Below are 20,900 nucleotides of genomic sequence, written 5' to 3'. Positions count from 1 at the left end.
TTTTAGAACTAGGAAAACAATGTGTGTAAAAACCCTGATGTAAATCCATCGCTTTGGGGGAAAAAGTGCTTTTCCATGACCATCGTTTACATGATTACAACAGGCTCTGCATGAGGGAAGCTACACTCATCCCAAAATAATAAATAAACCAAACCAGTGTAGGCAAGTTCAGGATCCAGCCAGTGCTGAGAATGATGGAGCAGCCCGGCGTGGGGGGGCTGCGTACCGCAGCCTTCAGCTCTCCTCAAAACTCTGTCGTTCCTTTCAACACCAACCCAGGCGGAGACACGGTTTCAGCCACAGGTAGCTGTGCTTGCCTTCAGTGCCGGCCAGAGAATCGGTCCTTCCTTTGTGCCTGGAGTGTACGAAGTGCAAAGGTGCTAGTGGTGAGGGCAAGGGGCAACGACACTCCCCAAGCACAGATCCTTTTGTCTAAAAGGAGCAAAGGGAACCTTGCTGTACATCCCCATCGAATTAAATATAGCACAGACATGGCTTTCCTGTAGCATCCTCATAACCCTGAAGCATTCTGCTCCTCCTTGAAAAAAATGGCTTCATTCAGTACAGGTTAGGAGTTCCCCTTCCTCTCTGTCTGATCCAAAGCATTTCTAGTCAATGAGAGTGTTTCCATTTATGCCACATCCATAAAAATAATCCTACTTCTCCCATGTGTGTTTGCCCTGCTTTAACTTTGGATCCCCAGAAAGCTTCCCCTTCCGCAAGATTTAATGTCCAACTTTGTTGTTTTTTGGGGTTTGTTTTTTGTTTTTTTAAAGGCAATTTCTTTTCCTTTCTGTTTGCTATAGGAAGGCTTATTTTGCTTAACTGTTTGGATTTTTTTTCTAGTTTGTGTCGTGGGTTATTTAGTACTGCTGGCTGCTACAAACGGGTGTGAAGTTCAACCTCCGATCTGGTTGTGTTTTGATGGTGAGCGCAGTATCAAGCATGAAAGGTGCAGTGAAACGGTGGGTAGTTATTAAATTATATTTCTCTTCCTATTCACTGCTGGTGTTTAGATCTACCAGACAAGCCCTTTCTTTTGGCGATTGCATCAGGTTTTAATTTTTTCCAAGCTCCTTAGACCTAAACTGAACTGCTCTAGCCCTGTGAGTAATCGTGTTTGCTAATCCATGGTATTTTGCCATTTCCTTACATCAGGAAATGTCACGTTGCGTGATAACTGTCCACAGGCTGAGCGCGGTCATGATTTTTGTGAAATCTCTTTTGGTCGGCGCGCTGCTCGTGGGGATTTTTCTGCGTGTGGCAATGCCCCCGGCGTGCCCCAACGGGCTGTGGCAAAGGCTGTGCGTCGGGTCGTGGGCCGCGAGGCCTTGGGGGCACCTTTTCACTCGTCTTTTGACCAGGCGGCCCGCGGTGGGCTGCAGCCCACCGCCCCGAGAACACCCGTGGGGAGCACGCAGCCCCGCGGGTCCGGCCACCTGCGCCCCGCGGTGGTGCGGGGGCCGGGCGCTGCGGTGCGGGGGCCGGGCGCTGCGGGGGTGCCGTCCCGGGGCCCGCCGCTGTTCGGCCAATCGGCTCGGCGCCGCGCACTCCCCGCCCCGCTCGCCCCATGTGCAGAAATAGCCCCGCGGCGGCCGGCAGCCGCTTTCCGCGGCGAGCGGGGCGGGCGGCGGCGCAGCATCCCCGGGCGGAGCGGCGGCGGGGCCGTCCCGTCCCGTCCCGTCCCGTCCCGTCCCCTCCCGCCCCGCCGTGCCGGCGCATGGCCCCGCGGCGGCGGGCGGGCGGCGAGCGGAGCCCCGCGGGAGCGCAGCCGCGGATGCCCCGCGGGGCCGGGCGGTGCGGGCGGCGGGGGGCCGCGGCCCGGGGCTCGCCGCGCCCCTCCGGCCCCCCACGCCCCGGCGGGAGGCGGCGGTGAGCCCGGACATGGGTGTTTCTCTCCGGGAAGCGCTGCCCCGTGGCCTGTTGGTACCTGCGGGCGGGCGCCTGCTGGAAAGTACCTTTTTCTCATGAACGGTTCGAGCTCCTCGCCCTGGGCTCCCGCCATGGACACTATGAAAACCACCTATATCGTGCTGGAACTGATCATCGCTGTGCTCTCCATCGCTGGCAACGTCCTGGTCTGCTGGGCCGTGGCCATCAACAGTACCTTGAAGAACGCAACCAACTATTTCCTGGTGTCCCTGGCAGTGGCCGATATTGCCGTGGGTTTGTTAGCCATCCCTTTCGCCATCACCATCAGCATCGGATTCCAGGTGGATTTTCACAGCTGCCTCTTCTTCGCCTGCTTCGTGCTGGTGCTGACCCAAAGCTCCATTTTCAGCTTGCTGGCCGTGGCCATCGACAGGTACCTGGCTATTAAGATCCCACTGAGGTAAGAGACTGGAGTGGACGCACGTAGCCACGTTCCCTGGCAGCCCAGGCTGCGACCTTCCTTGCCTTAGCCTGCAGCAACTGCTGGTCTCTGGTGTTGCTGTAAGAGGTTTGCTGCTCGCACATGGCGATGAAAACACCAGAGATTTTGCACTCACTCGCCACAGGACTGGGATCAGGTTTTCGGTGTCCTGCCTCTTACTTCAAAATATACCTGGGAGCTCCGTTGCTTGAGGATGTTTGTCTTGGGAGGGTCAGTGGCTTCTGGGGGGGGCTATGCAGGGATCTAGTAGCGTGGTTGGGAGAGTTGTAGCTAATCTAGGTAGGTATTTATACAGCCCCCATTATTGTGGTGTCTGGGCATCTCCCAGGTAATTAAACATAGGAGCAACCGCTCTTTCTCCTACTTTCCAGCCTATTAGAGAAGTAGTTCTGCAGGCTGTTCTCCAAGACCTCTTGTCTCTTCCTGAGCTCGGGACACAATACTTTCAGAAAGGCTGAAAGTCATCTGAAACAGATCTTAATATGACTTTGTACATACTTCACATTTTCAGCTAGGACTAGAGTCTAACTAGGCTGTCTTCCAATTTTTAAAGGGATATAAGGAATGGACTGAAAGCCCCGTTTGTTGCATCTACAAATGCTGAAACCGTATTTCAGCGCTTGCATACGTACCTTTTCCTTCTGAGTGCTTACCATGAGTGAGTGGTATAGATCAGGAAGTGTCGGAAGGTGTCAGCTACGTTCATACATGGTGAAAGGAGAAGGGGAAAGGAGAAAGGATTCATACCTCGGTTTTCAGAATTTTACAGTTCAGGCTTTCATCCAAGTGCAGTATCAAAGACATAAATTGGTTTCCTTCTAATCCATGGGGCAGTGTAATATACTGGGGCAAAACGTATTGAATATAATTTACTGGTGCTGAATATAATTTACCAGTGAGTTGGTGCAGCAGCTTCCTTAAGCTGAAGTGCACCAAAACCCCGGCTTTGCATTACAAATGACCTGACTCCATTAGTCTCAGTCTCCTTCATGCCTCTGTTGTCCCTCCCTGAAAATAAGACATGGATGGAGCCTCGCGGGGGAGTCCAGGACTGCTCGGGGGACTGGTCAGAAGTGGAGGCTGTGGGGAAGCAGGACAGATTTGGCACAGGGACTTCAGCTGAACTGTGTAAGCTGCAGCTACATCCTGCTTGTCTCTGGTATCTCCCTTGCACGAGCAATGAATTCACCCTAAACTGACTTAAAAAAAACCCTTCACCCTGTTCTGGCACCTTGCACTGGAGAACTCCCATACAGTGGGCAAATATTAATTAGTCATCAGGCAGATGATAAAAACTGGTAGTGGAAATGCGTGTACGCTGAGCGGCTGCGTGTGTCATCGGAGCACGGCGCGTGGAAATTCCACGGATGTAGAGTAAGTGAGAGCCGAGCGGCAGCCCTCCTCTGCGCAGGAGGGAGCGCGGGCAGAGCCGTTCGCGTTGCTGCCAGCGTCGCTGGCACAGGCTGCTTACCTGCCCAGCTGCCCCGCTGGACTCGGACGCACCGTGGCTCCGGATAAGGCTTTGGTGCCTTTTCCGTTCGGGGCTCTCTTGGGGTGGGGGCTAGCAGCACAGCAGCAGCTACAGAAGCAGGTCGGATTTTTTAAGTTTCAGTTTAATCGCACCTCCCACCGCAAGCAAGCCGTTCAGGCCCGGGCTGTTCGCTGTAACTCTTTGCCTGTTGCAGCACTTGGCTGAGGAAGTTGAATCTTGCGAGATGGGTTTCTGCTCCGCTGGAATCCGAGGCGAGGGTAGCAGATCCGAAACGCTCTGAGGCGATCCTTGCGATGTTTGCAGAAGGGAAGTGGTTTTACCAACTGACAAAATAGCAAGTATTTCCTCCACACTCTTTTTTTCACAGACCTGGTCTCTAGCAGGTTTGCTTGGCTCCCCATTAGGTCAGTCCATACACCTGGCGTGGGATTAAATCCCAGGGCACTTTTGTCTTGCTTTCGGGTCAGTTTTGCCTTGCATTGGGATCCTTTCCCCATGTTGGTTTTTCACCCCACCTCAGGCCAAATCCTTTATTCCATTTGCACGAACATCTTTATTCCTGTGAGCGCGTCCTAGCTGGACACGTACAGCCTCTCCAGCTGTAAACAGAGATCCGGGAGTCCCATCCTGGGCTCGTCTGAAGTGTGAAGGTTGGATTAAACTTGGTCTTGGGATCGAGGCCCATTTCCTTGCTCTCAGAGGTGACCAGTAAGTAAAACCCCTTTAAAAGGACTCTCACTGCTAGGAGTGCAGGGCTGTGGACAGGTCATTGCTTCGGCGATGGCAGATTTCGGGACTCGTACTGAAAGGCATTTTTTTACTTGTGCAGCCAAGATCAAAAGATGATAGAGGAGGTTATAAAACTACGCTGGCAAAATACTTCTCTACTGCACTGGGGTTTTCCACCCAAGGCTTAGTTAGAGCTGTCTCCTCAGCATCGTTATTCCCAAAATGCTCCACAGTGCTGCTGGTGGTGAGGGGCCAGGGACTGGTCCAAGCCACCTGCTCTAGGTAGGTGCATGTGCCGTTTCTGGAAGGGGGTTTGAGCTGGTCATCAATTTGTAGGAATGGCGACTTTTCTCACTAAAACACTTGTTCTGGAGGCCAGTGCGGAGGCTGACAACACGCCATGAAGAAGTTTAAGAAAGTGATTTACACCCAGCCCTATCTAGCAATTACAATAAATAACGCAGTTGTCGCAGAGCAGGCGAGTGTCCCTATTGCATCCACCAACTCCCTGGGGAAACCTCTGTAGGGAATTGAGAACTGAGCGTGCCGTATTATTTAATACCATTTCAGGGCTATTTAAGCACACTGAGAGGCTGGGCAGGCCTGTGGGCTGGGGGTGCGCAGGAGAAGTTTGCATTACAGCCAGGCTAATAATGGATTTTTCAGTTCTGTGGCTGAACCAAAAAATCCCATGGGGAAGAGGAAAATTGTTTCAGTCAAACTGAAACAGGAATGTTTGGAGGTTTCAGTGAAACAAAGTGATCCTGACCAACCTGGCAGATTTTTGTTTGAGTTGCTTAACCCTTCCGATGTTGCTGCGCTGCTTTTTGAAATGCAGTCATCCTCGCTGGAAAGGAACTACCAAATTCTCATCTAGACAATCGCAGAACAAAAAATCTTGTAACATTTAAAAAATGCTGGTTTAGAACCCTTCCTTTTCTGGCTAAAAGTATTTGGTGAATTTGATCCGAAGCCATGAATTCTTTCTATCCCTTGAAACTCTTATTTTGTTTGTTTCTTTTTGACGAATTTGCTGTTTGTGCAGAAGCCCCGACCCGCGCTGCCCAGTTCGTGCAGCTGCAGCTCTGAGCCCCGTCCCGGGTCCCTCCTGCCCCCGCCGGCGCACCCGGACGCAGCTCCTTGTCTCCAAACGTGCTCTGACCCTGCCTCGCTTCCGCACCCCTCCCCGACCCCGGTGCCTCCGACCAGGCAGCGCTGCTTCTGCCTGTGCCCCTCCCCGGGTACACAGCACCAGCCCTGCCAACCTGACACCCCCGCCCCCCGAAAGCTCGCTCCCCCACAGCGCTTCCTCCAAGCAGACTGTCAAAGCCGGGCCGCTGGGCATCTTTCAGCAGCAGTAAATCCATCCTGCAGAGTGTTTGGCGCAAGAGCGGTGCTAGGCTCTCGCTCGCCGGCTTCCTCCAGGGCTGGATTTCGCCCCACAGTCCCATAGCCGTGAGCCAAAGAAGATTTGTAGGTGGAATAAAATCTTTCCCTTTTATTTGCATCAACCAAAATCCTTTGGCGTGGCTAACAACTGTAGGTATGGGCAGATGCCTGGGACAAATGCGTCAGTAATTAGGGAGGGAGAAGAGTATCTGTATTTAGAGAGCAAAAGGAGAATGAAACACGTTGTACATCACGCTACGCGTGCCCTTGCGCAGCTGGTAACCTCCCGCAGGACAGTGAACGTCGTACTGCTGCTGCCTACCTGGCAAGCACCCCAGCTCAGAGCGGCGGAGGCGAAATTAGCCTCAGCTCCCTGCAGCTTGAGCTGATCTGGAGCTTGTTCCTTCTCCCTGGGTTTAGTCCTCTCCCATCTTCAAGATTATCCCTAGCAGAAGTGCAGGACTGATGTTCCCAGGCAGCTTTGCCGTGAGCTAGAACAGGGCATCCGTGATCGTGCGCTCTCCCTGTCTGCGCCCGGCGGAGCCCTCGCTGCGCCCCTGCAGCCAGAGCATCCTCACTTGGATCCCGGCCCGTTAACGGGGTTGTGCTGCTCTGCGTCTGGTGCCGCCAGTCTCCCAAATGAGCTGCTGCCCCTCTTGTCTTGGGCACGATGAAGACAACAGTGCAGCTCGTTTTTGCTCTCCTCATGGAGAAAATTCCATTTGGATTGTTGTTGCTCTTATCTGATGCTTTTCGCTGCCGCTGTCCTTTCATGAGGTGGGTTGGCTGATGCTTTGCGGCTGCCTGCCCTCGCTGTGCCCTGCTGCTGCAGAGGAGGGGGTTCCCTCTGTGTTCTCCAGCAAAGAATTGTTCCTGGATTCCTTTCAACTCCCAGCTTGTTCCTCGGCAAAGCAACCTGGTGGGTATTTATGGCAGTTGGGAGGGCTGGAGCCACAGGGGAGGAGAGAAAATCCTCTTCAGAGCCGTGGTCTTCACCTGCCGTTTTCTGTGTGCCACGTAGGCTCCAGCGACACGCAGAATTGCATCTGCTCTTCCTTCTTCTGCCCTTGCTTCACTTCCTTTCTGAAGGGAAATCCTTGTGTTGCCCTTCACCTGAACCCCCAGGCACGTTCTGCTGTCCACGTGTGGCTGACACGCACGGTGCCCGATCCTGAGACCCGAGCGGCACCGGAGGCATCGTTATTGCAGAGCAGTGGGTGCTCTGCCTCCTCCGCCCGTCAGACGGCTGTGCCTGGCCGAGGTTACCATCAACTAATAACATGCAGCAAACCTGGCAAACGTGCTGGACGCTGTGGGCAGGAGGGCTGGCGTGTTCGCTCGAGCAGCGGACTTAAGGAAGTTTGTGTCAGTCGAGCTTGACTCGGGCAGAACGTGGAGGGGTTTGTGCTGCAGCCGGGCACCGGCAGCGCCCGCTCGCCTGGCCGTGGGTCTGCCAGGGCTGCTGCTCGCTCCGGACTGCGGATGCAGCCAACTCTGGACACAGAAGCACAATAAAAAACTCAGGAATAATCGCATGTGCCTTCATGGCCATAAACCGGAGGAGGGAAATCACAGCTATTTTTAGTCATGAGCAGTTTGATTTCCTTAAAACGCCTGTCCCAAATTTTTAATTTTTTTCCCCCACCTCGGCGGTCACTTCCCTCCCAAAAAGCAAAAATCCCAACAGGATGGGAATTAGTTGTCTTTGAGGCCTCTGCCCCGACGCAGGTCGCGCAGAAGCCGGGGCGTAGCAGGGACGTCCGGGAGCGGCGGCCGAAAGCCTCATTTCCAGCCTGTTGGCTGAGGGCACCGATCTCGGGGCCGAGCCAGAACCCAGAGCTTGGGGTTTAGGAGCTTTTTTCAGCTTTGGCCGGCTCAATTGATAAAAAAATACAGCTTAATTTTTAGATGAAAAAAAGCAGCTCTTGAAATCTGGCAGAATTTTGGTCTGGAAGGCCTTTTGACCTCTCCGCAAGAAGTGTATTAAACCAAAATGTTTTGACAGCAAACTTGTATTTCGCAGTTAAAAGTTTTTGCTTTTTTAATTAATGGGCTTGTTCTTGGGGTTTTTATGAATCTGCTGTTTGTCACAGCAATGAGCACAGACTGCAAAACTGAGTCCTTTAGGAGCGTTCCGCCCCGGCCCTTGGCTGCGCCGGGCAGCCGCTGCGCGGGGCGGGTTGGGGCTCCTGTCGCTGTGCTGTAGACAGCGTCGGCCCACAGGATGCCGGGAATCAGTGACGCCAGCTGTGCCTACAGATGTGCGAGTCCCCTGCCCTCCCCATCGGCTCTCGCGGCTTTGTGAAGTCCGACGTCGGGCTCAGGGAATTTGTACGTGCCAAAGAGCGGATTATCTCCTAATCCTATGGATGACATCAGGCCTGGGCATGAGCCACAAATAACCTGCGAGTACAGCAGTGGGTGCATGTCCATGCCCTTACACTCGCCCTTCGGTGCCATGCGGGCACCGGCGTGGCATTGGGAACGCGGGTGGTCCCTGAGCACCGTGCCCGGAGCTGCCGGGGACGAGGGACAGAGCGCCATCCCCGCAGGAGCGGCTGCGCAGGTGGCCCGGCGCCAGCCTGGCTGGGGCTCTGCCTGCACCCCCTTCGCCATGCGCCCCGCATCAGCACCCGTCGCCCCGCGCCCCGGCGCTCGCATCCTCCCGCCCGCCCGAACCCCGCTGACCGCCTCCCGGCGGCGCGGTGCCGCGGGGGCGGCCGTTGGCCGCGTCCTCCCTCCCCGGTGCTCAGACCCGTGGGTCTCTCCCGTGAGATTTGCCCGTCGTGCTGCAACGGCGTAGCTGGCCCGCGGGGGCTGAGCGCTGTGACACCGAACCCGGCTGCGCCTGGGCAGGGAGGCGAGGACAGGACGGGCTCCTCGAGCTGCCGGAGCACGCTGGGACGGGGCGCGGGTGGGTGAGCGGTGCTGGGCTCGGTGCTGACCGCGCAGCAGCCCTTGGGAAGGTCGGTCAGGGCTCTGTGTGCCGGGGCTGGCAGATGGAGAGGCCAGCGGTTTGGGGCCTTTGGGAGGACTTCAGCACCCGTTTCACTACGGAAAGAGTGACCCAGCAGAGATCTGCCATCTCCCCGTCCTTAGCTGTTATCCGGGTGTGCAGGGCACCGGTGCTTGGGAGGGGTAGCGGTCGGACCGCTGCTCGATGTACGGGATCACACCCAGGCGGTGAATCATAGCTCCTATCTCGCCGCTACCAGCCGCCTTTAACTCAGCCACCCCGGTGCTGCACATCTGAGGTCTGACCGCTCTGGGAGGTTTGGAATGACAAAAATTCTCAGCCTCAGGCCCCCTCGGGCAGATAACGTGGGGCTTCGGGGCTCTGGAGGGAAGGGTGGTGCTGAGGAAGAGCTCAGGAGGGCTGCAGGCTTGTACGGCTCCGCTCAGCCCTGCGGTCTCAGGTAGGGAGAACCAGGTTTTTGTGTGCTCCAGCACACAGAAACACCCTGTGGAGCATGAAGGGTGGGCAGGTACCGCACGCTCCTGCCTGCACATGGGTGTCTCGAGGCAGCTGCTTATGTTTTGATGTCGCCGGTTGTCGGAGTGTGAGAGCCGGCGTGCGGAGCGCTGAGCTCATTTCCTTCCTGTGCCTGGGGGCTCGGTGCGCCTCCGGCAGGCCCCCGGCACCAGGCGTGGTCACCGGAGCCTGGGGTTGCCCGGCGTGGGCAGGGAGCCCACAGCTTGCCCCGCACCCCGCTTGCGCCCCATGTGCCTTCGTTCAGTTTTCAGTCGCCTGCCCTCGCCCTTTCAGGAGAGGGGCAGAAACCAGGGTGGCGAACGCCGGTCCCTGCCCGGCCACGGGCTGCTGTGAAAGCGCCAGGAGATCGTTCACGCAGCCGCACCGCGGGTGCTGCTGGTGCTCAACGAGTGCAGGGCTCTGCGGCCCCCTCCCGCCGCTCCCCACCCCACCGCAGCCTGAGCTGCAGCTTCCCTTCCGACTCCCTTCTTAATCCTCCAGATTACCCAAACGCATGCTGCTTGCAGGGTGCTTTGGGCCAACGCTGCACTCTCCTGAGTTTCTCCTTCCCACGTCCCCGATCCTGCCCCGAGCTGGTGCGGTGCTGGCAGTGGCAGGGCTGGGGTGCCGGCCCGTGGAGGGGTCTGCGGGGACAAACCGGGGTGAGGCGGGAGCTGGGGGCTCCTGCCTTCGCTCTCCCCGCTGCTCCGCCTCCACCCCGGGCAAGGAGGAGCTCACAGCAGGGATAAGCACATGGGTATCTTGCTGAGAGGGTTTTAAACTGTAGGCACTCGATAGTCCAAGCTCACAGGCTGCAGGATCTGGCGTGGCTGTAGCCTGCGCGGGCTGGGCTGGGGCGTGCCGGCACACGCGGGTACCCGAGGGTAGGGAACGCTGCCCTCCGCACCCCCAGCACATCCCAAGGGGCATCGCCATGGCCGCGTGTGAAGCACAAGTGGGTTTTGCCCATTTTGTCCTGGAAAGAGTAATTTGGAGCCTTCATAACTGGGGAGCCGTTAACCTGGGGCTGCAGACAGGTTTGCTTCTGACTGGCAGACGTTCCCCCGTCCCAGCCTTTCTCTGGGAGCAGCGGGTGGCCAGTGTCCAGCCGAGGGCTCGTCTTTGGCCGGAGCCGCGTCATCCTGGGCTCCGCGCTGCTGTTTGTGCCGCTCTCTGCCGCACCCCTCCCTGCTTCTCTGGGACTCTGCTCCTGGCTGGAATTGCTGCCTAGAGAGCAAACGGGCACTACGGCAGTTCTGGAGAGCCCCAGCCCCTGACAGCCTCCGATCACACACTGGGCTTGTCTTCTTCTCTTCTTAGTTCAAAAGCATCTTGCTTTTATTTCAGACTGAGGCTGAAAATGCCGTATAACATGAGCGAAGCAAGCCCTGGGGGAAGTTAAAACCTTCCGGTCTTTAAAGGCCTTTTAGTGATCCTCCAAATCTAAAACCGAAGCATTGCAAGCTGTGACCTTGCTGGTTAGCAGGAATGGAAACCTAACGGCACCGGGAGGCCAGCAGCCTCCCGCTGGGAGGACGGCAGCCGAGGCACGGCTGGGTTCCCCGAGCATCCAGGCTCAAAGCTCAGCGCAGCACCCACGTACCGGCCGCCCTTCTGAAGACAAGGCTTGAGCAGCAGCCCGCAGCTGGGCTCCGCGTTGCGAGGGCTGGCTGTTCTCGCCGACGTGTCGCTGCCGGGGTTGCACAGCGGCGGGGCTGCCTGCGCAGCGTGGGGTGCTCCCCGGGTGGGTGGGGGTGCTCCTGGCAGCGGGAGCGGGGAGGGCTGTCGCCCTGCGAGCGTTCACTTCTTCCTGTTTGGCTTCTCCTGAGAGGTTAAGGGTGGCCGTGAGCCAGCGTTCAGGGCCGTCGCCATCCCCCCGGCGCGTGGGCGCGCAGGGGCTGAGCTGCCGCAGGCGCTCGGGTTTCCCACGGGAGCGCCGGGCGGTGGAGTGGAGCTCCCAGCAGCCTGAAATGGAGGGTGCTGAGCGATGCCTCCTGCCCCTCCAAACAACCCCTCTGCGCTTACCTGAGCTGTGGGCGCTGGCGTGTGCGCAGTAACGCGTCCAGCGGAAGGCCGGGAGTGCGAGCGGGGGACGCTGCTGCCGTCCCCTGCGCACAATAGGGACAGATGCGGGAGGAAGTGATTTGTCTGCAACTGGACGTGGACAGACGCAGATGTCCCGCTTCCTCGGCTGATACCATAACCGCTAATCTGATTTCTCACTCTCACCGCCAAGTCCTTCCTGGTTAAAAAGCACAGCTTTTTCTTTTTTCCTTTTTTTTTCCCCCTTCCCTCTAAGGTGCAATTTATGATTCATTTCAAATGTCCTGCCAGGGTATTTCACCTGGTACACGATCTCCGTTCCATGGCTGTGCATGGAGCAAACAGAACGGCAGCAACGGTGCTTATTTCATGCTGTTACCGCTCCAAAAAAAAAAAAAAAAGGCAAGATGCAAAGTACAGCTGCAAGTAGATGACAAGGATACAATGCTTGGCAGCCAAACTGCTCTCTCCCCTTGTGAATGGAGGTGTCTGTGTCTTTTCCTTCGCACTTAAAATAGAAACATATAAATTATCACTGCTTGTTTGTATCAGAGCACCTGCGCAGTCCGGATTCTGCAAACTCTCCGTCTGCTCACCTCCCTGCATCCGGCCGCCTGGGCACGGGGCAGAACGGGGAGGGGAGCCGGGGGGCAGAGGGGAGCACGAGTCCCCGGGGCTCCCCCCGCGGCTCTGGGCACCGGGAGCGTGGGAAGGACCCAGGCTGGCGGCAGCATCCCTTGCACAGCCATCACGCCTGTGTCTCCCCACGGATCCCATCGAACGTGGCCTCAGCACAAGATACCTCCGAATTTGGAGTTTAAGCGCTGAAATTGCTCATCGAAGGCTGCTCCTGCGCTGGGGCTTGGCAGCGGGAGAACTGGCCCAAACTCCTTGAGCAGAGAGCGCGGCAACCGCCCCGCGGGCCGGGCGCAGGGACTCTGGCGTCGCTGCCGCTGAACCGCAGCTCTGCCGACGGACGCGGCGGGTATGGAGCGGGACCGGCCACGTAACACGCGCAGGCTTAGAGCTACGCCTTGCCTGATCCGCCCCTGCGCCATCCCGGAGGCTCTGAAGATGCCGGGACAAGGGCTGGGACCCTCCTGGCTCTTCCCAGTTAACGTTGCGGGAGGCAGAGACGTCCCAAATGCTTGGACTAAGCAAGCCTGGGAGGCTCTGTCATGGGATGACGTTTTCCTGATGGAAAAGTTAATGCTGTAGCTTCAGCATTGTGGTACATACATGAGGGACGCACCTGAACACCCAGCGTCCGCGTGCAGCCTTCGCAGGCACAGCCTGGCAGCCCCGCAGCTTTTTGGGGGCTGCTGGCGAGGTGGAGCCTGACCGAGGAGGGTGGCTTTTCCCTACCACCTTTTTGTTGCTAGAAGCTGCGTCCCAGGCAGCCTCAGGGATTTTCCTGAGGCACCCAGCGAAGATGGGGCCAGCGCGAACCCCCGGGCAGCCGTCTGAAGAGCCAGGGCCCAGCTGCAGGTCTCCAAACCACGGCAGAGGTGCCGGAGCGGCCCAGTAATAGGGGGTAGGGAAAGACTTTGGGAACAGGGCTGCCACGGTGAATGAAGGCGAGGGGGTCGTGCCGCTCTGCAGGTGACAGTCCAAGGGGTCACCTCCCCGGCCTGGCCCTGGGCGGGACAAGGGCTGCGTGGCTGAACGCTGCCCAGCGCGGCAGGCCCTGTGCCGCGGCGCTGGTGAGCGCACGGTGGCGAGCGCCGATGCCGTTCCTCAGCTCCCAGACCACCCTTTTGTCCAGCAACACGCCTCAGGTGTTGAGGAAAACAAACTATTTGCTATCGGCGCTGCTCTTCGGTAACCTCAGGTTTATTTACTCCGTAACTCGTCGGCCAGGGCTCAGGGTCAGGGCCACCATCAGACCACCGAGCACCAGGAGAGCGGGTGGGTGTGTGGCACCACACCGTGCTGACCGGTTCGTCCCTCTGGGCTGCTGGGGGACGGTGGGGGATTCTCCCCCATTCCTGCTCTCTGCGGATGAATAACGTGGGACTCGCAGTCCCCTTCCAGACGGGAGAGGCCGGGCTGGCCGCGCAGCCTGGCTGCTCCAGCCGTGCTTGGCGACGCCTGCCTGGGTGTCTCGGCCGGTATCCAGCTCCAGTAACCAGCCGTAGCAATGCAGTGAGACCTGCTGGGAGACGACCGAGCCCGACCGTCCCGCCAGCCAGAGGCGGAGTACCCGGAGAGCGCGCAGACCCTGCGCTCACGGGCAGCGCGGTCGCTTTGGCGGTTGCCAGGATGCTCTTCCAGAAAAGCCGTGGGCCTTGCTGAGCCATCGCCGAAGAGCGGGGGCCGCAGGCGACGGTGATGTCTGCTGGGGGAAGGACACGGCCTCGGGTCCTGGGGCCAGCTCGGGGGCAAGCTCCTCCAGCCCCGGCGGCGGAGCCGTTGCGCCGCGGTGGCGGAGGCAGGGCTGTGGCGTGCCCTGGCTGAAGCCTCTGCCGCCGGCCCGTTTTGGTGACGGCACAGCGGGTACGGACCCAGCAGCCTGGCGCTTGTACACGGTCACGCCGGCGGGTCAGAGCCATTTTGTGAAAGCAGCTGAACTTCCCCTTGACCTACTGCAAGCCGGGCTGCGTGGCCGTGGTGGCCAGTCAGGCCAGGGTACGGCGGCAAACGTATAGTTACGTACGTCGGAAGACTGGAAACCTGAGCCGCTCCGTGATGGCGGCACGGTGGGGGTGGCATCGGGGCTTCTGCAGCACGGCCGCTGCGGGGGCACTGGGTGGGAGCTGAGATAATTAGCTGCTTGATGATGATTACGCCGGTAAAAGAGGCTTTGCCTGGCAATGTAAAAGGAACTAATGCATTGCCAAGTTATTTAATCTCAATAAATCATTTTAAAATATTCAGCTGTTATTTACATTAAAGCAACATTTGATGCCTCTGGGCAGAAACACAGAGGAGATTCAATATTTGTTATACATTAATTGAGCAGACTTAGGTGAGTAAATTTACTTACATAGGTTTTTGCCTAATAATATTAAGCCTAAAAGAGAATGAAGGAAGGGTTTGCTGGAGCATTGAGAGCTGTGAAAATCTGTTGGTTCCTCACTGTCTCATCATGTTTTATAGAGCTTAGCGAAAGAGTGGAGTCTCAGTTGCCTGATAGCCCATGTCTGCTTTGACTGATGGTGGTTTATGAGGGGGGTGCAGTTGCGTGCAGCAGCTCACTAACGAGACTCTTTGTGCTTTGGTCTGGTGACAGTCATGCACTTCTTTATTTTTAAGCATGTGCTTAACTTCCATTAACTTAAGGGCAGTACAGGCAGTGTCCCACCTGTGTATTAAGTGTATTAAGTAATAACAAGGTAATTAGTGAGCCATTTTAGAGCATCAAACTACTCCCTGTTTCACCTTGGCCTCTTCTGGCTGGTAGCTCAGCGACCAGTTGTGACCCTTCTCGTTGGTCACAGCGGCAACCTGGGATCAATCCACTGAATGGAGAGATGCTGGGAGGGATGTGCAACGCACCCCTGCAAAAATAAAGAGCTACTCCAAGGAGCGCGTTGTTCGCTGTGGGTAACTGTCTCACTTCAGTGATCACCATCTCTTCACCTGCAGCCATCTCCATTGCTCAGCTCTGGCTCTTGCAGACCGTTTTCTTCCATCTCCTCCTCCTCCTCGCGGAAGGGGCCCCCGCTTAAATGTGATCCTGGCTGCTGCTCTGTGTGCGAGGGAAGAGCGAGCCACACTAAAATAAACAGGCCACCGTTACAGCCACTGGAAAATTAAGTGACTCCTTAACAGGTCTTGTAAACCTTCAAGCTGAGCCTCACATTTGCAGAAGAGTGCAGGGGAAGAGCAGGTGGAAGAAGCCTTATTTGGGGTCATGTTTTCAGCACGAGGCAGCACCGAGTGTCACCCGCCTGCAGTGGCACGTTGAGCCACGGCGGCTTTCCCTGGTGTTCCCATGCGCAGCCCGACTCAGACACACAGGTTCTCTGGCTGAACAGTGGTCCCTTTTGCATTTTCCAGTCTCACTACAATAGTTTTTGGGATGTGACATGACTGAGGCCACAGAGAAGCAGCTGAAGCGATCAACTAAGCGTGAATAGCACAAGCCAAGGAGCCACAGCTTTTTTCTTCCCACGTGCCGAGCTGTAGGTCAGCAGCAGCTCTGGGTGCTCCTACAGCACTGAGAGCTTGGCCAGTGTCGTAGATCGAGACTCAGGCTTTGCCAAGAGGTCAGATTTCTGGGAACTTGCTCTGAATCAAATCTTAGAGTTCTCAGGCCCCAGAACCCCAGACCAGCTCCGGCTCCTGAAAACAGGGTTTTGACCTCAGTGATGCCCTGTCTGATAACTTCTCACCTTCTGAAATGGCAAGACAACAATAACGAGGGAAAGGCGCAGGAGAAACCCCTCCGTGGCTGGCCCTGCCCTTTGGACATCTGCCCCAGGGACCGGGCTCGCAGTTCAGCAGCGCCCGAACGCGGCTGCTGCTCCCGCGCCCTCTCGGCAGCCCCGGCCGTGCCCGAAGCGAGCCCTGCTCCGCCGCGGACGCGCAGAAGGAGCCGAGGGCTCCCCCCAGCCCCTCTGCCACCGGGTTCCTGCTGGCAGACCCCCCCCCAAGTACCCTCCTGTATTTGTAGCTTGCGGGAGGAGAGGGACACGCAGCTCGCGCGGAGGCGGCCGCAGCGTGATTCACAGGCACAGCTGCGGTTCTGTGGGAATAAAACCCTCCCCTGCCTCACGGGCCGGAAGAAAATCAGAACAAACGTTCTTAGGAAAGGAGGAGCAGGGCAGACAAGCCAGAGTAAACACGCACTGAGAGAAGGGTGTTGGAAGGGGGGGACATGCCTGTCAGCCAGCAGACGCTAACTGGCCGTGGAGAGGACAGTAATGGGTTTCTCACATTGTCTTTCTGGCAGTCGCCGGGCTCTTCGTATCTCCAAAAAGCGATCTGACTGATGCTTTGATGTTGGCATCTGTTCTGGTCGCGCCCAAACCAACCTGACTTTTGCTGGTTTAGGTTCCGGCTCCATTTGCATCTCTGAGCATCTGGGGGCTGGAGGGGACCTTTGTTTTCTTGGCCACGAAGGCACCCAGTCTGCGGGGTTTGGAAAGGTGTGGAGGCTATGCTTGCCCCTGGGCCGCCACGGAGCTTCTTCGTGACACCTAGGAGAGCAGCGGGTGCCCAAGGAAGACATTTACTTAAAAATCTGGACCTTTACAACCAGTTATGGTGGGTCAGCAGAGCACAAGCATCGTTTGAGAGGCGCGGCTACGCACAGCTGTGTGGTTTAACACCACTGGCGGCTTCGGAAGCTGCAGGTCTGAGGCTGTGTGTGGCTTCAGGACGTCTCAGTGGTGCATGTCCTACAAAACCAGCACGTCACGTACACGAGCAGCGGAGGCTGACACCAGCCCTGTGAGCTGAGCGAAGCACTATTGAAGTACACACAAAGTAGGGCTGTCAAATTTGGGGAGAAGAGCCCACTCTTCTTGGCTCCCAGGTCCATGCCTGAATGCAAGACTCTGAATGGAGACACAAACCCTAACTTGTAACTCTCCTAAGCTCCTAACTTGTAAACTAGCTCCTAACTTGTAAACTCTCCATCATTAGCAGCTGCTTTCAGATGCTGGCTCAGAAAAGTCTTTCAGGGTATTTGTTATCCAGCCGCAACAAGCTCGCGTGGGATGCAGTCTGGCATGCGTAAGCCAGGAATCGCGCTGTTTGGGAAACTAGTAGGATCCCTGGTTTCCACACACACGTGTACTTCCCACCTGAGTGTATGAGGTAGCGTGGGAAGGGACATCGCATTTGGGGGCTGCTGCAATCTCCAGTGAAAGCCAGCATCGCTGCAGGCGTAAGAGCGGCCCAAGTTGAAGCAAGCTGTGGTATAAAGGCTGTAAGTGTGTGGTGGTGCTGGTGAAGTCTTTAGCTCCTGTTACAGTGTAGAACTGAAAGCCAGCATTGCCTCAGCTGTAACAGGTCAGCCCAGAAGTTCATGTAGCCCAGCAGCGTGCCCTGGCATGCCCAGTAGTGGATGCTTAGAGCAAGGGAGTAAGTCATCGGCAGTTACAGAGTGAGCCTTGCCCCTGTTCCTGCCCTTCTTGTAGCTGGTGGTTTAGGCTTATGCAATAATAAAGCTTTTTTTAAGACTCCGAGTCCTCACCTCCTCTTGAAGGATGTTCATGGGCAGGGGCGGCGCTTGGCACCTCTCAGGAATAGTAAGTGAATCACCTCCCCAAATCACTTTGTGTAGGCATAGAGCACAGGTGAGATTTTTTACGCCTCTGGTGATCACAGAGGTGAGGTTCCTGCGTGGGTGTGGGTGGGGCTTTTGTGGCATGAGCCAAAATGCTGATGACTTTGCAGGGAAGTCACGAGCGCTCATTTATTTAATGGCTCTATCTTGATTTTGTTCTTGATGCTGTAGGTATAACAGCCTGGTGACTGGCAAGCGGGCGAGAGGACTCATCGCTGTGCTGTGGCTCCTGTCCTTTGGAATTGGACTGACTCCGCTCATGGGCTGGAATAAAGCCATGAGCGGTTGTCCCAATGCCACCAATGAGACCGGGGCTGACATGGGGACAGAGCACCATGGCTGCTTCATCTCATGCCTCTTTGAGAATGTGGTAACGATGAGCTACATGGTGTACTTCAACTTCTTTGGCTGCGTGCTGCTTCCGCTTGTTATCATGCTGGGAATCTACGTTAAGATATTCATGGTCGCCTGCAAACAGTTGCATCAGATCGAACTGATGGGCAACTCCAGGACCACACTGCAGAAGGAGGTCCACGCAGCCAAGTCTCTGGCCATCATTGTAGGACTTTTTGCCTTCTGTTGGCTGCCCCTGCATATCTTGAACTGCATTACTCACTTCCATGAGGAGTTCTCCAAATCCAAGCCTGAGTGGGTGATGTATATGGCCATCATCCTCTCCCATGCCAACTCTGTCATCAATCCCATCATCTATGCCTATAGGATCAGGGACTTCCGCTACACCTTCCGCAAGATCATTTCCAAGGTCCTCTGTAAGACGGACGACTTCCCCAAGTGCACCACTGACAACAACCAGCACCTGACTGTCGCCAGCATTAACTCTCCAGTAGCCTCTGTGACCATATGACTGTGCACGTCCTGCTCCTCGGATTTTGCAGTCTGTCCCTGACACTACCCTTCCCTGTGCCTATGTGAACAGTTACAGCTAACTCCCAGAGGAGTGCTCAGAGATGACCACTATACAGTTATGCAGCTGTATTTTTTTTTATTTTTGTAATTAACGTAGTGCCTCCTAGAGGAACAACCTGACCGGGGAGACTGAGGGCGGCTCACCCTCGACTGTCAACCCAGGTTGCGTGAGTGCTGGTGATCGTATTGTATTTCCTTTCCAGGTCAGACATTGACTGTGGAAGACCCACCTGCTGGGGGTGTTTCCTTAATTGTGCTGCTCATGTCAAGTCCTAGGATCTTTATTTTAATTATTATTATTATTTTTTAATCTTTTGATTCGTTTAGGAGTAATAATTTTGTATCTGTTTTTGGGTTGTTCTTTAAGTCCATACTTGACAGCACTTTGGTAATACCCTAATTATTCCATCAATTGTTTGATGCAGCTAGTATTCTCCGATGGGAAAAAGTCTTACTTAGCCCAGTTGCTGGTGTGAAACTGAATCTGTGTTCCAGGCTTTGAGGGACGTGACCATGTTGATGGGAAAACAAGATGAGAACTGGCCAGCTATTTTTGGCCCCAGTATGGAAGCCCTACTTACTGAAAGAGAAAAAATTTAGAAAGGAGTTGGCTGAAGTTTTGGAAGAGCAATTTTATTGCCTTTAATTCACTTTGGTCTACAGGATTGATTATGCAGACCAGTGCTTCAGGTTTGATTTCAAATCTGTTTCCAGCTATCAAAATGCAAAAGGCAGAAGTGCCCTAATAGTTCTGGCTAGTCTGATCCAGAGTCACTGAGGTTAGTGCGCACACCCCCTTGGTGACGTCATCTCTACCATGAGGTTTTTGCTCCCAAGTCAAAACTTGACAGCGTGGCAGTGCTTCCATAAGTGCAGGTTTTAGGTGCGATAGCTGGATGCTGCAGCTCGCCCGATTCCTAAAACTTGGTCTTGTTGGGGTTCCTCTGTAGCCCAGTAACCCCCAGAAGCTGTGAGTGCTTTTTTTTCTAATAGCGATTTTTATTTCTTTATTTTTTTTTAATCCTGACCTGCATCAGTAGCAAAGAGACCGGAAGGGAGCTAATTTGCTTGAGAAGCTAGAATGCCTCAACTTGCGACCTGAGTTTTGGCCAAGCGCCCTGGGGAAGAAGCTCTCGCCTCACGGGTCGCCTAGCCTGGCCGCTGCCGCCGGCCGGGAGCCCCAGCCCGTTGTGAGTACAAAGCCCACTCAGCCGCGGAGCGGTCTTAATGTGTATCGCCAGGTAGTGACTCTCTGCAACCACAGCTCAGTAGTTACTGCACCTGATGTAATAGGTAACTGTAATATGCAGAACCAGGCAAAGAGAGACAGAACAGTGCATTAATTTCTGATGTACGAGCTCCACTTCTCCAGACTGTCTGACGGCACGTGCGCTGCTGTAAATGAACCAGTGTTTCTGGCATGTTCTTTATTTTGCAGGGCAGTTTCATTCCACAATGGAGGGGAATAAGGCAAGAGTCAGAAAAACACCCAACAGCCTCCCTGCTTTGTGCCCAAAAGCCGATCGCGGTACAGAGCGAGCTGTTCTTGACTAGCTCAGACCTGCCATCACCTTGTGGCTCGCTTCCAAACGGGAGTCTTGCCTGAAGGTCTCTGCGTGGTAAAAAGCCACCATCCCTCTCCAAAGCACTCGATGCCAGCAGCATCACCGTGCGACCAGCGAGCAGCCGGAGTGCAAGGAGGTGTGTTTAACAGGGTTTTCGGCGGTGGTCCGGGCAGAGAGGCAGAGGTGGGGAGCGGGCCTTTCAGAGCCAGGTGGCAGGGAGGGAAGTTTAAACACAGCCAGTTCCTGAAGAACAGGTCCAGTGGACAGACTGTGATGGCTGGAGCAGTTTGTCCCTGATAAGTTGTACTTGAATCATACAGAAATCAGCTTTTTATTTTTTTAACTGCATTGCATTAAAAAGGGGGTACTCTAAGACCCCAAGAGTTTAATATCTCTGGCATATATAATGACAAATACAGTGTAAAATCAGCTGAAAAGCTGATGTGAAGAAATCCTGTTCCTGCAGCATCTGCTGTGCCAGCTGGCGTGACCTGCAGGCAGCAGCTGCAGGTATGACTTAGGGCCCACGTGCAGACAGAGGTTCACTAGGAGCGATGGATTTCGCTACCGTGTGCGTAGCAGCTCAGCCGTAAGAGCCCACCCCAAACCTTGGTGAATCACCAGTAAGGGCTGAATGGGTTTGTGCGTGTTTATGCAATGTCCGAATTTAG

At 55.6% G+C, this 20,900-nt stretch overlaps 1 protein-coding gene across 1 annotated transcript; it reads left to right on the top strand.

The window, feature by feature from the left end:
* Nucleotides 1-1,788: 1,788 nt before the first annotated feature.
* On the top strand, nucleotides 1,789-19,146 carry ADORA2B (adenosine A2b receptor). The gene is made up of 2 exons (XM_082008777.1): nucleotides 1,789-2,332; nucleotides 17,909-19,146. The coding sequence occupies exons 1-2, from the start codon at nucleotides 1,968-1,970 to the stop codon at nucleotides 18,600-18,602; spliced, it is 1,059 nt and encodes a 352-aa protein (XP_081864903.1). The 5' UTR covers nucleotides 1,789-1,967; the 3' UTR covers nucleotides 18,603-19,146.
* The last annotated feature ends 1,754 nt before the right edge of the window (nucleotides 19,147-20,900 follow it).

The sequence above is a fragment of the Phaethon aethereus genome (genome assembly GCF_964289735.1).
Source record: "Phaethon aethereus genome assembly, chromosome: 19".
NCBI lineage: Eukaryota > Metazoa > Chordata > Aves > Phaethontiformes > Phaethontidae > Phaethon > Phaethon aethereus.
Note: the sequence above shows the minus strand (reverse complement) of the source record. Positions and strands in the feature narration are given on the sequence as shown.

What these genes read in the sequence shown, in the direction of transcription:
- ADORA2B (XM_082008777.1), top strand. Translation starts at nt 1,968, where the DNA reads ATGAACGGTTCGAGCTCCTCGCCCTGGGCTCCCGCCATGGACACTATG. An exon ending in GCTATTAAGATCCCACTGAG is followed by an intron (nt 2,333 to 17,908) that starts GTAAGAGACTGG and finishes TTGATGCTGTAG; the next exon opens with GTATAACAGCCTGGTGACTG.